General features: G+C 34.6%; 1 protein-coding gene across 2 annotated transcripts; it reads right to left on the bottom strand.

Annotated features, from left to right (window-relative positions):
• Positions 1-6,897: 6,897 nt before the first annotated feature.
• LOC136202454 (beta-galactosidase-like) lies at positions 6,898-12,447 on the bottom strand. Of its 2 annotated transcripts, none has more exons than XM_065993085.1 (19): positions 12,155-12,447; positions 11,941-12,036; positions 11,725-11,837; positions 11,582-11,648; positions 11,395-11,496; positions 11,097-11,240; positions 10,450-10,538; positions 10,250-10,355; positions 10,070-10,157; positions 9,759-9,877; positions 9,498-9,659; positions 9,222-9,397; positions 8,918-9,027; positions 8,720-8,829; positions 8,514-8,624; positions 8,139-8,249; positions 7,851-8,056; positions 7,370-7,703; positions 6,898-7,298 (listed from the first exon to the last, which is right to left on the bottom strand). In XM_065993085.1, exons 1-19 carry the CDS (start codon positions 12,308-12,310, stop codon positions 7,188-7,190), a joined length of 2,511 nt encoding a protein of 836 aa, XP_065849157.1. In that variant the 5' UTR covers positions 12,311-12,447; the 3' UTR covers positions 6,898-7,187. The 2 variants fall into 2 exon arrangements, with proteins under 2 accessions (XP_065849157.1, XP_065849158.1); XM_065993086.1 differs by having other exon boundaries at positions 11,404-11,496.
• Between the last annotated feature and the right edge of the window lie 6,956 nt (positions 12,448-19,403).

Here is a 19,403-nt window from a genome sequence, read left to right as displayed (position 1 = left end):
CTTCGTTTTTTATTAATAATTTATTATTAAAAAGTCTCTCCTTTTACTATTTGTAAATATAACAATCATTAATAATTTTAATTATAAAATAATAAATAAGTAGTGAATATAAGGAGTATTATTGGAGATGATTTATCTTAGTCACTTTTAAATCGCTAAGAGTCAATTATTTATATTATTTTTAGAAAGTACATTAAAAGTCTCTTGAAGATGTTCTTAGATACTATTTAGTCCTGGAAGTTTCATACATGCACTAATTAGTCTTTTATTGGTGTAAATTTTTGAAAGAAATTTCATACATACACATCGATTTCAAGAAAAAATTGTGAAAAACCTGATGACAAAAAGAAATAGTGAGAACTAGATAATGTATTTTAATAATTAAGTAAACAATTATTTAGTCTTATTAAACATGGAACTTAGATAAGCATCCCAATCAAAAATTTGATGTCATCATATTGAGATAAATATGAATTCTTTAAAGTTAGGTTGCATCAACAATTTCATCTAAAATGATAATTATTTATTAATTTAATGGATAACTTGACAATTAAATTGGCAAGGGAAGGTTTGCCCCCAATACACCCTTGTGGTGGGACCCCTCCCCGAACCCTCGCTCAGCGGGGACGCGTAATGCGACCGGGCCGCCCTTTTTTTTTTAATGGATAACTTGACATTTATGTTGAAATTATAGTGCAAAGACGTGCCAATTTAAATTGATTTGACAAAATATTCTACTAAACCGAATGCCCAAAATTGATACCTAATAAATCTCATTTTGGATCAATTTGGTCATACAAATCTAATTGACCTTTATCCCATCATATTGTGATAATATGTGATTTAAGGATCTTTAATTCCATCTCATGAATTCAGGTGCAGTAGAATTAGTGCGGTAAATTAGTCAAGCCGTTCATAAGCAATTCAACGTTCGACTTGATAAAAGTTTCATCATAAACGAGTCGAGTTTGAATACGGCAAAACTCGATATGAAAGCTCGCGAACATGTACGGTTATATGTTTATGAACAAACTCGGTTATAATGTTCATAAACACGTTCTTAAGCAAGATTGATTTTATTACTTTTTTAATAATGATATTTTTGTAAAAAGAGAAATGTAAAACAACGTATTATTGTGTAAACTTTAGTTTTACAGATTTTAAAATTATGTAGTTTTGTATTAAAGAAATATCAAATGATAATTAATGAGTTTTTCGGAAGCAAAGTTCATAAATAAAATTAAGGAGCTTCTTGCGAGCAAAGCTCATTAATAGGCTCTCGAGTAGTTCACCTCATAAATAAAATTAGGCAAAAAGAATAGTTGAGCCCCTAAATTTTACCTATTCTAAGGATCAAGTCCTTAATCAATTATTTTTCCATATTTAGCACTTGATCATTCATTCTGTTATGGGTTTGGTCCTTATTGAACTTTTCCATCGAGTTTGGACGACACGTATTGTTAGGGCGATTTCCACCTATTAACGTGGACAAATAAAATAAGAGTTTATTGACTATGATAGAAAAAGAGTAAAAAGTAAAAAGAAATTACAGAAATCAATTTCTAGTAGGTTCTTTCAAGCTAGATCTTCTCTTCTCCTACTTTGTGATTTTCAACATTAGAATCGTCAAATCGATCTTATCTTTCCCCAAACTTGATGAAAAAGTTAAATAAGAGTCAGATCCATAACAAAATCAATGATAAGGGGTCAATGTGGAAAAATAATTGATCAAGGATTTATCTTTAAAACAAGTAAAGTTTAAGGACTTAATTATACTTTTTGCCATAAAGTTAAGGAACTTCTTGCGAGCAAAGCTCATGAATAATCTCGTGAGAAGTTCACGAACAAAATCAAAACTCAACTCGCTTATAAGTTATCAGTTATAACCCGTAGAATAGAATTGCAAATAGCTTTAAAGAATAGAGTATATGCTTACATAATTTTAGCAACAACAACAACAACAACAAAGCCTTAGTCCCGAAATGATTCGGGGTCGGCTAACATGAACCATCATATAAAACCGTGAAAATCAAGTCGTGTCAGCGACACAGATTCGCTCCCTCCACTCCGTCCTATCCACTACCATATTTTCCTCAATTCCCAATAAACTCATATCACTCTCGATCACCCTCCTCCAAGTTTGCTTAGGTCTTCCCCTACCCCTCACCACTACATCCCTTTGCCACTCTTCGGTTCTCCTAACCGGCGCATCAAGCGCTCTACGTCTCACATGGCCAAACCACCTTAGTCGGTTTTCTCTCATTTTATTCTCAATAGATGTAACCCCTACTTTTGTCCTAATTATTTCATTACGCACCCGGTCCTTTCTCATGTGACCACACATCCATCTCAACATACGCATCTCCGCCACCGACATCTTATGGATGTGGCAGTGTTTCACTGCCCAACACTCCGTACCATATAACAATGCTGGTCTAATTGCCGTCCGGTAGAATTTTCCCTTCAATCTATTAGGCATGCCGGGATCACAAAGGAAACCCGTAGCACTCTTCCACTTCGACCAACCAGCTTTAATCCTATGGGCAACATCTCCATCTACTTCTCCATCCGTTTGGATAATAGATCCTAAATACCGGAAGCAATCCGAGGCCTGAACAACTCTCCCATCTAGGGTGATTGTCCCTGCCTCCCTACTCCTACGGCCGCTAAACTTACACTCCAAATATTCTGTCTTACTTCGACTCAACTTAAAGCCTCTAGATTCTAGAGTTTGCCTCCATAGTTCCAACTTCATCTCCACTCCTTCTTTCGTCTCATCAACCAACACAATATCATCTGCAAACAGCATGCACCATGGTATACCATCTTGAAGTGAACTTGTTAGTTCATCCATAACGATGGCAAAAAGAAATGGGCTTAGTGCGGAACCTTGATGCACTCCAATCGTAATAGGAAACTCTTCAGTTTTCCCAACACTAGTACGTACACTCGTGCATACTCCCTCATACATGTCCTTTATGATGTCAATATATTTCCGCGAAATGCCTTTCCTTATCAAGGCCCACCAAAGTACTTCCCTTGGTACCTTATCATATGCTTTCTCCAAGTCAATGAAAACCATATGCAAGTCTTTCTTCTTATTTCGATAGTGCTCCATTAATTGTCTCATTAGATGGATGGCTTCCATAGTTGATCTTCCCGGCATAAAGCCAAACTGGTTTTCCGAGATCTTCACCGTCCTCCTTAGCCTTTGTTCAATCACTCGCTCCCAAAGTTTCATAGTGTGACTCATTAATTTGATTCCCCGATAGTTGGCACAATCTTGGACATCGCCTTTGTTCTTATACAAAGAGATTAAGGTACTTTTCCTCCATTCTGATGGCATCTTATTGTTTCTCCAAATTTTGTTGAAGAACGTCGTCAACCATTCGATTCCTCTTTCTCCCAAACATCTCCAAATCTCAATAGGGATGCCATCAGGTCCTACTGCTTTCTTCAACTTCATCTTACTTAATGCCATTTTGACTTCACCCTTTTGAATTCTCCGCAGGCATTCATGATTTATCATATCGTGATGGATACTTATATCTCCAACATCTTGTTGGCGATCTCCATTAAATAAGTCATCAAAATAGGACCTCCATCGTTCCTTGATATCCTTATCTCCAACTAGGACTTTCTGATCCACATCCTTCACACATTTAACTTTTCCGAGATCTCGCGTCTTCCTATCTCTCATCCGAGCAATTCTATATATGTCTCTTTCCCCTTCTTTCGTATCCAATCTTGTATACAGATCCCGATTCACCTTTGCTCTAGCATCTCGTATGACCTTCTTTACTTCCCTTTTAGCCTCTTTGTATTTTTCGTAGTTCTCGTCACTCCTACATTTCCCCAATAGTTTATAGGATTCTCTCTTACTCTTTACTGCTTGTCGTACTTCTTCTGTCCACCAAGATGTGTCCTTACCCGGTGGCATGCTACCTTTAGATTCCCCTAGAACTTCCTTCGCTACTTCCCTTATACTATGCTCCATCTTATTCCATATTGAATCTATATCTGAATTCATATTGCAAGTCCAAATATCTTTTTTGGTCATCTCATCCACAAATTTTTGTTGATTCTCCCCTTGCAATTTCCACCACTTAATCTTAGTCTCTACTTGAGGTGTTTGTTTTCTTATACATTTCCTACTTCGAAAATCTAGCACCACTACTCTATGTTGGGTTGTCGTACTCTCACCAGGGATCACCTTACAATCAATATAACTCTTTCTCCAAGCACTCCTTACTAAGAAGAAGTCAATTTGGCTCGCATTACCGCCACTCCGATAAGTCACTAAGTGGGATGTTCTCTTCATAAACCATGTGTTCATGATACTCAAGTCATAGGCTGATGCGAATTCCAAAATATCATTTCCTGCTTCATTCTTATCTCCAAAACCATACCCTCCATGAACACTCTCAAACCCATCTCGCCTAGAACCCACGTGTCCATTGAGATCACCCCCTAGTACCATTTTTTCATCCCTAGGAACCTGTTGCACCACTTCCTCTAAGTCATCCCAAAAAGTTTGTCTTATAGACACATCTAATCCTATTTGTGGCGCATATGCACTAATGACATTCACAACCTCATCCCCTATCACTAGCTTAACACTCATAATTCTATCGCTCTTCCTAGACACCGCTACTACCTCATCAATATACTCCCTATCAATAAGAATACCTACTCCATTTCTACCCTTATCCTTTCCTGAGTACCAAAGCTTATAACCCCAAGGAGCTATCTCTCTAGCCTTGGCTCCAACCCACTTGGTTTCTTGTAGGCATAATATATTTATTCTCCTCCTCTTCATAACATCTACAATTTCAGCTAATCTTCCTGTCAAAGAACCTATGTTCCATGTCCCAAAGCGTAACCTACTACCCTTACCCCTACCCCTACCGTGGACTAGCTTATTTACCCGCAACCCTTGCATATTTGACACCACCCCCGGGTCCTGGGGTGGCGCGCCGCTTCGGGGCGACGACCTAGCAACCCTTGCACATTTATCACTACACCCGGGTCTAGGAAGTGCAGCGCGTCGCTGAGTAGGGAACGCCCCAACGGTATTTATATTATGGTTCATGTCATAAGATGTGGCTAAGTTTTACGCTGGCCGCCACAAACCTACCGCAACCCTCCTCCTTTGTCCGGGCTTGGGACCGGCTGTAAAGGCCACCAAGTGACCCTTACATAATTTTAGCAAATCTTTTTAAAATATGAACATTTTTTTTTTATTGCGGTTAAAATTGAAAATAGAAATAAAATTTTCAAAAAAGAAAATAAATACTATATAAAGTTTGTATGAATGGTGTTCTCATTAGTCATTAGAAGATGTGACAGTGAAGTTAGGTTTGCCGTTTGGGAAGACAATTGAAAGCATTAATTTCAGTAAAACGACATTCATTTTGTAAACCATAAGCTTTACTTGCTTGTCATTATGGTTTATACTAGGCCTCACTGTATACCTTGTAGATTTTTTAACTCGGAGTTAGATTAACACCGAATCAAATTGAACAGTTGACTTATATATTATATATAATTCTGGAGATTTTTCAAATTCTTATGAGTAAATATGTTAAAATTTTTAAAACAAAGACGAATATTCAAATAAAAAAATACAGCATCGGATTGAACCATTAACTTTTTTTAAGACCGAATCAAATTGTATAGTTGACATTTATTATATACAATTCTAGGTCCTCCTCCCAATATGCTCAAACTGAATTTGGATGTTGCTATCTTCACCATCCTGACAGGACCGGGTTTGGTTTCGTTATTCGTGACTCCAATGGTCATTTTGTAGCTGCAAAAAATGGTATTCTACTCGAAAATTTAGACCCTCTTGTGGCGGAGGTTCTTAGTGAAGGTTCTTAGTTATAGGGATTGTCGAATTAGATTCACAATGCTTAGTATTGGCTCTCCAAAAAAATCAAATGATCAACTTCCCGTTTGGTCTTATTATCGGTGAATATAGTTCTATTATTCAGAATATTGTTAATTGTTCTATTTTGTTTGTGAAACGATCAGCGAATCATGTTGTCCATTACTGGCTAGAGCTGGTGCCGATTCCATGTCTAATTGTGGGGAATTCCTGTTGTTTTTCAAATAAAAAAAAAATACAATTATAGAGATTTTCAATTCCATAGATTGTGTGGGGGAATTGTTGTATTGACAAGCCTTGTAATGGGGAGAGTGGACTTATGTAATGGGGGAAAGAATGGGTGAGTGCGTCAAGGCATTCCGGGGCAGTGATGAATGAGACGTTGTAACCCCTGGGCCTTGACTCGGCGTAAAAAACACTATAGGTTAGCCTCCCCGAGGCTTGACACTAGGATAGGCCTAGGATCTTCCCACCTCCCCCCTACTGCTACTGATAGGATACTGAGGGTGTAATATTGGTGTTGTAAGATTAATAAAATCAACCGACATTATTCATATATCGTGTCCCTTTCTGTGTTGCTATCGCTTGCTGTTATGTATGATTGATGTGGGTTGCCTGTGTGGTATTAACGTGAATGCTTGTCCTTTTACCTTATCTGGTTTACTACTTGTCCCTAACTCGTATATATGTGCCTATTGCAGATATTGTGAGGCATAACTCTTGGCTGACTTATTTCAAGGGAGGAAAAGTAAGCATCACACGGTGTCGAACCCCAAATTTATACTTCATTTTACGTTTGTTGTTCTCGTGCAGAATGCAATATTTTTCAACAATGATGAAAGAGAAAACAAGCTAAAAGCACTTCTGTTGGCCATTGTTGGTAGATTTTAGGTGATTTTTCAACCAAAATAGTTGTCAACAGATATTTTTCAATACTAACCAAACATATAAATATATAAACTACAAAAAGTCTACCAAACGAATATTGGTACAGAAATAGAAAACAATACTATAAAAACTGAATTAATATTCCCTTCAAATTAGAATTTTACAAAGGAAAATAAGCAATACAAATAGTTGAAATCCCAGTAAAAAGTTACAAGTATGAATATCTAAGGCCTAAAACAAAGCCTAAGTTGTATGGATGTGTATTTGACCAATAAAACATTGGCTATCTATTATTTACATGATAATCAGGCATTATTCACATTCTTCATTAGGCTTCGCCCATAACTTTTTTAACTTTGATGCATATATATGCTTGAATTCTGATGAATCATATGTAATTTGGCTTGATTTAAGAGCAAACAGCCTCCACAGATAGCTTTTTAGAGGCATCAGGGCAGGGGTCTGCTCCAAATACTTCAGCAGCCACTGTCACTGAACAAGCCTGCTTCCCTACACATTTCTGCAATTCCAATTCAAAGGTCACATTTTGATCCTTTTATCCAACAAATCTATAGAAAAAAATTATAGTACCTTCTCAAAAGCATTGTAGGACTTATGGGCGTGGCAAGTTCCTTGGCGAAAGCTTCCACAAGTACCTTGAGGCATACCGAAGCTAGCAAATTTAATCTTTGAGATCTTTTGGCCAGAAGGACACCATAAATGAGCTTTTGCTTGGAGATGATCAAACTTCCCCAAACTTATCAATTGCCAGTTCTTCAAAGCAGGTTGTCCTTCAAATATATCAGCACAAACACTTGCTGTACTTCTTTTCACCAAACTTATTCCATTTGGATCTCCTCCCCATTCTTCCAACACTACCAATAGATTCCCGCTCGCTTTCACCCATGATCGCGGAACATGGTACCTGACATTAGCATTTTTAAACAAATCTCAGCAAAAACTAGAAAAAAGTGGTCAGCTTTAGCCATTCTGTCCTAAAGGGGTGGTGTCAGGGTGGAAGGATTTGAACAAGAAACGGTCTTAAAGGATGTCGATGGGGCTAAGTTCTTACCATCTCTGAGAAGGCTCTCCGCAATTGCTTCTGCACTTTTTATCGTCATAAGTTCCGGCATAGTTACACTGTCCACAACTTCCACGAGCTGTATATGCAGGCATATGACGCCCTATGCTTTGACCATTTATCCATACTTGACCTTTTCCCATGCTACTCATGTCTAAAGCTAATGGTTCATTGCCTTCTGGTGCATCAAAAGTTGTCTGCAAAGAATCTTAACATTTAATCAAAAGAAACAACATAGGATAGTAGAAGGAAGTAGTTAGAGATCGAGATGACTCTTACCTTGTACCATGTCAAAGGTTGTTTCTTAGCCAGAAGTGATCCTTCCATCCATTCAACAGATGAACTCCCAGTAACTGTGTGAAGGCTTAATGATTCACCTTGCAGACCAATCTGTTTAGACAAGTTGTAAATAAGTTGCTCTAACTTCTTAAAACAAGATGGAATATCCGAGTAAAAAGATACGGATTGAACTGTTGACTTTTTATTTAGGACCGAACCAAATTTTACCATTGACTTTCATTATATACAATTCTAGAGATTTCCAAATCTCCGAATTGAACTGAACCGATCTCACTCTTATATTAAACTTGACTAATTTAACCAAGTACTGCATTTTTCCAAAAAAAAAAGCAAACAGATGGAGTAGGGATAAACCTTGTAAGACCATTTCCATCCTGAAAGATCTTTTGTTCCATCGTTCAAACCTTTCAATGTAACAGGGCCTAGAACTCCAGCATTCCATCGTTCAAAGTGGACGCCAACGTTCTGATATCACCCCAAAACAGAACAGAAAACAAGTTCAACAATCAAAATTGAGAACTTTCTGTAAAAAATGACAGTGGAAAAGCTACAGAACTAACCTGGAGACCAACAGCAACACTCAACAAAGAAATCTTGTTAACACCAGCATTCAACTTCACATTCTGGCTAAATGATAACTTGGGATTTTCTAATGATCCATATGCAATACCTGAAAATAAGATTCAACTCATAAATCTTAGTATAACAGAAAATAGAAAGCCAAGTTTGATACTTTCTAAGACTAAGACAAAGTAAACCTGCTAGTTGACCATTGATGAAAACATGCAATGAATGGCCTGCTGAATTAACTGTGAGAACTGGACTATCTCCATTCTTCAAAAACCCTTCATCAGATTCTATGTTAACACTGAAAAAACAAGACAATTTTCAAGTGAGTTTGTCAACAATCTGTAACTTCCCTATGCAACTTAAGGGGGGGATAATGGGTCAATTTCGCCCTTGAAGTCGGTTTCTTTAGCATATGATTGGTGGCGTTTTAACCTGAGTCGAAGGGCTAAATTGATACTTTATCCCCAATGAGAGGAGGAATGGTTTACTTACTTTGTCATGTACCACAAATAGTCCGTAGCATCTCGTGTTATATTTATTTGCTCCCACAATCCATCAAGTGTAGTTGTATCATCTGTATAACCAGTGGCAGCTTCTTCAATATATGATTCCCAAGAAAGTGCAGTGCCAACTGGTGTCATTTTCATCTGTGTGCTTTGTGCACCAAGCTGCAAAGAAAACCCCGAAAACGTTATATTAAAGCTCATCTTTCTAAATCCTTTTACATTGAAGCCGAACTTGTTCATCGTAGGCTGCTTCTAATCTTACCCTCGCGGTGTTAAAAACTGCGGTCTTGCAATCAGGAAGTATGCTGATAGACCAAGGTGGAAGGTCATATTGCCCGTTTCCAAAGTTTACTTTCACAGAATATTTTGTATCATAATTTGCCAGGAATGCTGCACATGATGACTTTGCTTGGAACACGTGAGCCTGAAAGAAAGAAAGTCATAAACTTGAAAACTAAAATAAAAAAAGTAGATTACATAATTTACACATACTATCATTAGCACTACCCGAAACTCGACTTACCTCTTGATGACTCCCAAGTGTTTTTACAGTAGGATCTACAGAGACTAATGCAGGTTCACATAGCTTGATGGCTTCATGCAAATCTCTCAAGTGTCCCCATTTTGGATCCCTTGTTAGGCCTTACATAAATAACAAGTATACTCATCAGATCACCATTCGATCGCAAATTAGGCAAGATATTAATCAATTAATCGAGTTTATGCCCGAAAGATTATCAATTATTTCCAGCTGAGTTGTAATTCACTTTGTATATGATATTTCTAATAGTAGGTAGAGGCATTAATGAATAAAAGTAATGATCATAAGCATACCATATTCATCAATTGGGGCATCATAATCATAGCTAGTAGCAATAAAGGGACCACCAGCAGTCCGGCCGAAATTAGTTCCTCCATGATACTGCAGGACAAAAGAGCACAAAATTAGCAAACTACCCCTTTTTTTCTGGATGGTGACAAGATGCATAGATTAGCTTTGAAAGGTAAAATTACCATATAATAGTTCATGAATGAACCACCATTTTGTATAAACCTTGCAACTGAAAATGCCAAGTCTTCTGCCGGCCTGTAAGGGACTGAACCACCGAATTCTGTGTACCTGATGGAAACATAAAAACAATGAACAAAAGAGATAATTAGTATCACAAAACACTTCCTATTTAGCCTATGTAGTTGTTCTTGGTTTTACTTACCAGCCAGTCCAGTTTTCTGTCCACATTTTGGGTTTGGAAACCGAGTTTGGTTTGAAGTTTTCGCAGTAGAATCCATTGCAGGAGTTGATCTGCACATAAAGTTTAAAGAATTATGTATCATCAATGAAAAAGGAAGCATGCTCATTATTTTGTTGATGAAAAAGTTAATACATTATTGAGAAAAAGACAAATATAAGGGGTTGATAGGTCTCAAAAGAATAAATTGGGGGAAAAAAGAAGAGAAAGAAAGAAAACAAGGAGCAAAAGGTACACAAAAAATATAAAAAAACCATAAATCTTTCATTTAAGAGCCACCTAAATAGACAAGAAACTATTTATGAACCCCACCAAGAAAGGAGGGTCAAGGACCCCAACTTGAATGAAACAAACATACTAACAATATGGTATATGAAATTAAAGTGAAAGTGAAAGAAAGCAATTGAAAATTGTGCAAGAAAAAAAGAAAGTAAAGAAGGCATCTTTAACAACCCGGTCGTGACAGGATGGCACTGGGCTAGAAGGTCCGGGTAAAGAATACTAAATCACACATCGGAAATAGAACATATAGACGCGTTTTAAAGGTGTGAATTTCAAAGAATAAAACTTGGAGCAACAGACACTATCTAGGTGTTAAAATAATGACTTACAATAGGATCAGGGGCATCATCTTGCTTGCACATAACCCATGGGACCCCAGTTGCAAGACCCACAGCCATATCAGCTGCCCATTTTGTATAAGCTTTTCCTGGTGCACCAATTTCCCATTCAACTGGTCCAAATTCATTTTCTATCTGTTCAATTCAAAAACAAACAAGCACAAAAGAAGATACTTTTACTAACTTCCACTCATCAATTTCCCCAATTACTTGTAAATTTCAACTAGAATAAATAAACAGTTACAAACCCTATTCTCTATCCATTTAAAGAAACAGAGATGTGGCAAACCTTTGGTACCTGAGATAGAATAATTGGGCCTCCTTGAGTTTCAAACAACTTTTCTGATTTCATCATGCTGACTATCTTTTCTGTGAACTTTTCCATTGCCGCCTTCATTATCATTAATAAAAACAATAATAAATTATCAAATTTTAATTAGTTAAAATAAAGACAATGACAAATTCCAAACACCAACCTTGAAAGGGCCGTTGTCAGTTCTGAATTCAATGCCTGGAACATATTTTAGCCAAACAGGAAACCCCCTGAAACAGAGCAAAAACAGAGCTAAAAGCCTGAACTTTAATCATAACTTACTTTGATTAAATATATGAATATTACCCAAAGTTCCACTCAGCACAAACATAAGGTCCAATTCTCAGATGAACATAAAGTCCAGCTTGCTGAACCAGTTTGATGAACTTCACCAGATCATATCTATCTTCAAAGTAGTACTTTTTTTTGGCAGAAAAGGGGGAAAAGAAAAACAGAATGAGTTACAAATCCCAGATTATGATATGTAAATTGTGAATTAGAGAAGTAAATAAAATTCTATACTTTTCCAGGAGAAGGTTCATGCCCATTCCAGAAAACATAAGTTTGAATAACATCTAAACCTCCATCTTTGGCTTTCTGGATAAGATCAGGCCACATCTACATATCCACCACAAACCCAAAATCAGAAAACACAGCTCTCACAAGTAGCAGAAAGAAGAAAAGGACAAAATTGAAAAATAAAAAAATCCGTGAACCACATTGGAGATTTTAATACCTGAGGAGTGCTTCTTGGATAGTGAATAGACCCAGAAATCAGAATCCTTCTCTGCCCATTTATTGTAATTGCTTTATGGTCATAAGATACTGAAGCTATCACAACACTAATAACCCATGAAGAAAGAAACAACAGAAAGAACAATTTTAAACCCATAACTAAATTCAAAAATCCTCCACAAAGTAATGCCCTTTTTTTCAGTTTTGTCTTGCACCCATATGAACTATAATGGATGAGAGTGGGAGGAAGGAAGGGGAGGAGAGAGAGAGAGAGAAAGATTTGAATTTTATTTTCTTTAGTTAAAGGGGGTTTCTTTTTTTTGATTCTTTTAAGAAACTTAGGGAGGAAAGAAACAAACTTTGGGAAGAGTTTTATAGTGAAAGCAAAGGAAAGTAAGTAAAATGGATAGGTTGAGTTTTGATTTTGGTTTAGTTAAGTTGCAGAGAAGGTGGGGAGATGAACAACTGCTTTTATAACAAATATTTGAAGGAGAGTGAGTGAGGGAGTGAATAGTGAGTAATACTATTTAATTGAAGTGGGGTTCACTTTTCTTCTTTTGGGATTGGAGGAGATGTTACTCATCCTCCTATTTTCATACTATCCAAATAAATAAATAAATAACAAATTTTTTTTATTTTGAAAAAGAAATTACAAGTATATTAATATCATATTTTTAGTTAGGCAAAAAAAAATATTATTAGGTCTCTCGATCTTTCATTTTTTGGTTCATTAAACTCTTGGTTTTTTATTTTTATTTGGATAGATTAAACTCTTAATCATTTATTTTTGGTCTCATTAAGCTCTTGATGATCAAATTAGTAAGTTGTGAATATAAAATTCGGTTAACAAACTGTTATTCATTGTACATGCATTCAAAATTTGTATTTTTTAACTGTTTAAAATCAGTTTATGTGTAATGTATTTATAGGAAAATTGTACAAACCTTAATTCAAACTTTAAAAAGTATATTTTTTAATAATTTCAAATACAAATGAAGTTAATAACGTATTTGTAATGAATTAGATATTAACAACTTTCTAATTTGGTCATCAAGGGTTTAATGAGACCAGGAATAAATGATCAGGAGCTTAATCTATTCAAATAAAAGATCAAGAGCTTAATGAACCAAAAATGAAAAATCAGGGACCTAATGATGCTTTTTACTTTTTAGCTATTGAAAATGATAAGTGAAGGAATTAATTATATAAATAATGCTTTTTTCTTAAAAAAAACACCAATAATGCAATTATAGCCATTAACAAGCCGAATCAAGAACGAGTTTGGGTAGACTCATTATTAGTTTATTAATGTCTCGAGCTAAGTCTTGTCGAGTCAAGCTTTTACCGAACTTTATCGAGGTTTAATCAAATTTATTATACATGCATAGAAAACAAAAATGAAACGACTACAACATACTTTGCATGAGTTTAAACCATTAAAAAAGACAATCATCTATAATGGTCGGGCTCTGAAAATATTAGATGCTAATGGTGGTATGAGAAGATAAACTCACAGTTCACAGATGACTTTGTTATCGGTGTGGTTGCATAGGAACGGTAGCTGATACAACTAACGTTATGAATGATAAAGTATATAGAGAGAAGTTGAGGAGGGAGACATGTGAGTTGTGACTAGTTCAGAGTAGAGGTGGATCTAGTCCAAAGTCTAAGGGATCCCCTATCCCTCCCCCGGTTGTTGCTCCACCCTTGAACATCAGTGGATTCAACATTGGTAGTCCCCTTAAATTTTTTATACGAGTGTATTTTTAGTATTATTTTTAATATTTTAAAATGATCGAGTTGATTTAGATGTATGCTTTACTATAAGAAGTCATGAGTTCAAAATTTGAAGGTTTTTTTATAATTTGATTTTTATTTTCTAAATAGTTTTATTATCAATGTTAATTACTTTCTATATGTTGGTCCTTAATAAGATAGAATATTTCTAAAGGGGGTTGAATAGAACTATTGAGTAATTTTAAAGCTTTAAAAACTTTTCCGTTCTAAGTCAATATAGCATAAAGGATAGCTTCAAAGTCAAAAGCAATTTCAACTACTGAACTGATTGGCAATTCAATCTATTGAAACACATTCAGCTTCTGAGAATTTTCTTCTCCGAGGATAACTCCTATCAGAGGTTCTGAATTGATGTAATCCAAATGACAAATAATATATTTAGAGTATTAAGACGTAATATAAATTTAGAGCATATAGTTCAGTAAAAGTAAAAGGAAATATTAAGGAAAAAAATAATTAGCAAATTTATACTGGTTCAGCTTCTTGCCTACGTCCAGTCCTCAAGATACATTCTCTTGAGCTTTAATCCACTGTTGATCTCTTTCATATGTAGAGAACAAGTCATTCAAAGAAATATCTAAGTTTGATTGAAGTATCATCCTTTACTCAACACTTACTCTATTTCTCTCTTGCTACTTAAAACCGAAGTAACAAAACTACCGAATACAATCGAAAGATTACAGAGTATTTTCAGATAGAAAATTTGTATGAACTACTCTCTCTCTCTCTCTCTCTCTCACGCACACACACATAGATTAATTACACAAGTATGGAATTCACTTGTGTTTTGCAATTGCTCTGTTTTTCTTGTATATCTATTTTTAGTTGTGTTCGTGCTAATTGCTCTATGTGAATTTGAGTTGGAGCTTGCATTATATAGGCAATTCTTCAAACTACCCTTTTGAATTCAGAAGATGTCCGTTGAAAAGATTTATTCGCAATTCTTCTCCTAGATTCTGGTCTGACTGGTGCATTGCCATTTCTGGAAAGTAATCGCTTGAATAAGAAGACTGTTGAGAATTTTGTCCTCAATTCTTCTCTAGGGTTTGGACTATGCTGGAGAGTTTCTATATTCATGTATGGAGAGAGATGGGTTGTTGCAAAGATGTCACTTTCTGTACAGAACCAGAATGGTAAGTATGGGAAGACAACACCGTTGTCTCTTCTGGCTCGTTTGGGCTTTAGTTCTATCTGAGCCTTTATTTGGTGAAATATATTGCTTCTAATTTTTTTAATGAGATAGAGGCATCCTAATTGCCTTAATACTATTTTACACTAATAAAAATTGTTAGTTCATAAGGCAAATCTTTAATTCTGAATTTTAATCTATAGAGTGATCTTGTTCCTATAATGTTATTTTTATTATAACCAAAACTTAATCAAAATTGGGTTTGAACACTATACACTCTTTATTTTCTTAAACCTTTTGAATAAAAAAAATTCAAAATCAAATTTCTACTTGAGACTCAAGCAATTTAATTTATGAAAAATTTAAGAAATAAAAAGATAAAAGTCCTTCCGAAAAAATAAAACAAAAGTTGTATAATGTTTATAAAATTAATGTTGCATTTATAAAACATTAAATATGTATACTACTTTTAGATAAAACACTTTTTATGTTTTAACCTCCAACCCACCAAAACAACTGAGTCTTAGGGTGACGGAGACTAAATTTTTTTTTCCCAACTCGTTGACTTTAGAAAATTGTCCCAAACTACATACATTTAACTCTCACATTGACCACAAAGCTAAATTTAGTCTCCCAACATATAGGTTCGTGGTTAAGAGTTAGAGTCGGGACTATTCACTAATTTTGTTTTTTTATCCATGTCAATAATTATTTTATTTTGAATTAAAAATCAATAAAAATATATAAAGTAATTAAAAAATCACCAAGCCTATTCTCAAGCTTTTGAGTCAGTCCTATGGAAGTTTATTAAATGTCTCGAGTGGATCCCGAGCTAGATCTAAATTTGAGCTCGAACCGAGATTTGACCAAACCAAACTTGAATAGTTTCCAAACTACATTGGCTTGTTAGCACATATAGATATAACAATGTTATAGGAGGGGAGAGTAGCCACCCATTAAAACAGTCAGATTAAGAGTCATATGCTTGAACTAGAGAATGGGATAACCAGTACACTAACTGTTTAAATAAAGATACTTGCAATCAAATAGATCCTAAATAAATAAATAAAAAATATTATTTTTATATTATAATTAAGGTGGAGGAGTCATTGTACTTTGATATATAACTTCCTTCCTTATCAGGAAAAGACTATAAAATTTACTTAAAGTATAAATGTAGCTAAAAAGAGTCATCCTTAATTCCTTGTTTAATCTTAACCCTAAATTGACCTTTTGAACTAAAAATTTAGGGATTGGTTCATGATATAATAAGTTTGTATTTTCTTAATTTCATCCTAGAAGAAATGGAAGAGAATAATGTTGTAAGTTTATGTAAAATTAGACAATGAATTTGTTCAGTAACCATTAAATCTAGCAGTTGTGAATCTAAACTTTGCAATAATTTTGATCTCCACCACATAATTTTAATAAGCTTAAATCTAATGGTGATTGACCAAATTCATTTGGTTAGTCAATGACCAGGTGAAAATTACTGTGTTCTTTAATTATATGTTTTTTGTTTAGTTGTTGATATTTACTGTATTTGTATTTTATTATTATTGATAGCTGTTAGATATTAATTAATTTTCTTTATTTTAACACTAACTCAACACAAAATCTACTTTTTTTTCATCGATAATTGATAAGATAGTATAGATACAGCGACAGCGCCCCCCTTCCCCTTTCTTCTTCTTCACCAAATTCACCTCTTTCTTCTTCACCAAATTCATCAAAGTAATACATCACCTCCTTCTCTTGCTATCCACGAAAAGTTCAGAAAATCTTGAAAGCATCTTGTAGATCAGTGGTTGTTTAATTTCCCCTCTCAACTTGTTGTTCTCCGTCTTCTTACTATTTTGGAGTTCCTTCTTTTTCGGGTTATTGTTATATAGTTGAAGGAAGAAGGAAGTTTGTCATCCTTCTTACTACTCCCACCGTTTCTATTTTTTTCTAGTTTTTTTCTTTTATTTTCTTTCTTTCGTTAAGTTAATTTTAGTTGGATCTCATATATTTTACCAAATTTCGTAATCCGTTTGAACTGCATCTGTTCTTTATAATCTTCGTTTTTGTAATATTTTTTTATTTAGCAAGAGCAGGATAATTATCTTATTCGTAGATTGCAAAAAAAGACTCATATCTGATGGTTCAGAATTAGGGATGGCAACGGGTAGGGTACCCGCGGGTAATGTCATTCCTAAACCCTTACCCTTTTATTTTTTAATTACCCGTACCCGTCCCATTACCCTAACGGGTATACTTTTTGCATCCCATACCCTTCCCATTTAATTCGCGGGTACCCGCGGGTACCCTTACCCGTTAAGAATCAAGAAATAAAAGAAATATTACAAATTTAACAAACTATAAATTTAATAAATCACCAATCTAAAAATTGAATAAATTGAACCTTAATTAATAAGAATAAAGTAGCTTAATGATATCACTCAATTGTTGAAAAATAAATGGTTGGGGTTTAAATTTCATGTCTTACATCTAAAAAACAATGATATTTATTAATATAATTTTTTTTTATGACGGGTAACGGGTATCGGGTACCCTAGGGGGTATTCCCATACCCGTCCCATTACCCTAAGGGGTAATGGTTTTGATCTCATACCCGTCCCATACCCTTTTATACAGGGTACGGGTAGTCCCATTAGGGTCGGGTAGCGCCGGGTATCCACGTGTACACTACCCGTTGCCATCCCTATTCAGAATGACTCAGATGATGAAGATAGGACTATAGTTGCTCCTTTACGAATTTAGAATGACAGGAAATATTCATCTGTTGTTTATACTAGTCACATCTTTGATTTCTTTTGATTTTTATAATGTTTTCTTGCAAAGATCCAGTATTAAACATATTTTCTACCTATGTGAAATTTTATTCTTTTCTATTTTCATTTATAATTTTCTTACTTAATGAAATATTCATTAGCATTTTTATATATAAAAAAAAACTCACTCTCACTTTTTGTTTATGGTCTAAAAGCAAACATACAAAAAAAATCCTATAAAAAGAGAATTAAACGGAGACTATATAAAAAAAAGTTATATGATGGCAATTTATTTATGTAATTATTCAATTTAAATAATGTGATATATTCAATAAAACGTATATTGATGAATTATATTTCACACTCATGTATTTTGACTAATTTTAGGGAGAATAGAAACAGAGAATCTTAACTTATATCTTATCCATTGACTTGACACTCCGATATGACGTGGCAGGTCACTTGGCTTAGCTAGCAATATTCAGAGACCGTCAGCATATTTCAGTTTCATACGTGAGAAAATCAATTTAGCTTTTTAATTTTACATTTGATATTAAATTAATTCAAAATGACAAATCCTATAAAATAATTACCAATCACATACTCAGGGGTGTAGGCTGGGGGCTGGGAGGTCCGGGCCCTCTGGTCGCCGGAACCACCTTAATCCCGGATAGTTTCGGTCTTTTTGTCTCAATTTTTTTTTATCAGGATGTTGAATTAGCCCCCCAAAATGGTAAAAAAAATTTTATCAGGATGTTGAATTAGTCCACAAAATAGCCCATTATGTGTTAGGTTTGTTCAAAATTTAAAAAATTTCAATACTCTGGACCTATTAGGTAGGCTCTAAATCCAAATTTCTAATTTTTTGGGGCCTGTTATGCCTCTATAACTCCAAATTTCTAATTTTTTTTGATCTATTAGCCCTCTATAAATTCAAATTTCTAATTTTTTTGGCATGTTAGGCCTCTCTAAATCCAAATTTCTAATTTTTTTGGGCTGTTAGACCTCCTAAAATCCGAATTTCTATTTTTTTGGCATGTTAGACATACTCAAATCCAAATTATTATTTTTTTAGCCTCGTAGGCCCTCTGAAATCAATTTTTAAATTTTTTTTACCTGTTCACCCCTCCATAAATCCAATTTTGTTTACATGTTAGGACTATTAAACGAAATCTAGCTTAATTTTGAGAAATTGTACATTAATATTTAAAAATTGGTTCTTGGCCGTTCAAATTATAACACGCATATATATAAAAAAAAATAAGCAAGTTTAATTTAGCAAATTTTTTTTTTTTTTTACAAACGCACGTGTAAAATCGACCCCCAAACAAGTGATTATGTATTCGCCACTACACATACTGATAGGTGTCAAATTGAATTAATTTAACCCTACATGTCAAATGATCAAAGCTTAAATTGATATATAAATTTAAGGGGTGTTTGGTTATTTAATTTTCTCCCCTTATTTACCTTTCATTTGAAAATGAAGAGTTTTTTTATGTTTTATTACACTTTTTGTTTGCATTTTATAGCTCAAAAATAACTTTTTA

Source organism: Euphorbia lathyris, chromosome 8 (genome assembly GCF_963576675.1).
Source record: "Euphorbia lathyris chromosome 8, ddEupLath1.1, whole genome shotgun sequence".
Classification (NCBI taxonomy): Eukaryota; Viridiplantae; Streptophyta; class Magnoliopsida; order Malpighiales; family Euphorbiaceae; genus Euphorbia; species Euphorbia lathyris.
The sequence above is the reverse complement of the archived record's forward strand: the minus strand, read 5'-3'. Positions and strand labels throughout refer to the sequence as shown.

Bases quoted from the DNA above. Each gene is read 5' to 3' on its own strand.
- LOC136202454 (XM_065993085.1), bottom strand. From the start codon at position 12,310: ATGGGTTTAAAATTGTTCTTTCTGTTGTTTCTTTCTTCATGGGTTATT. The intron at 10,356-10,449 runs GTAAGTAAAACC...TGTTTCCATCAG, and splicing joins ACAGAAAACTGGACTGGCTG to GTACACAGAATTCGGTGGTT. The intron at 9,398-9,497 runs GTAAGATTAGAA...TTTTCTTTGCAG, and splicing joins CAGTTTTTAACACCGCGAGG to CTTGGTGCACAAAGCACACA.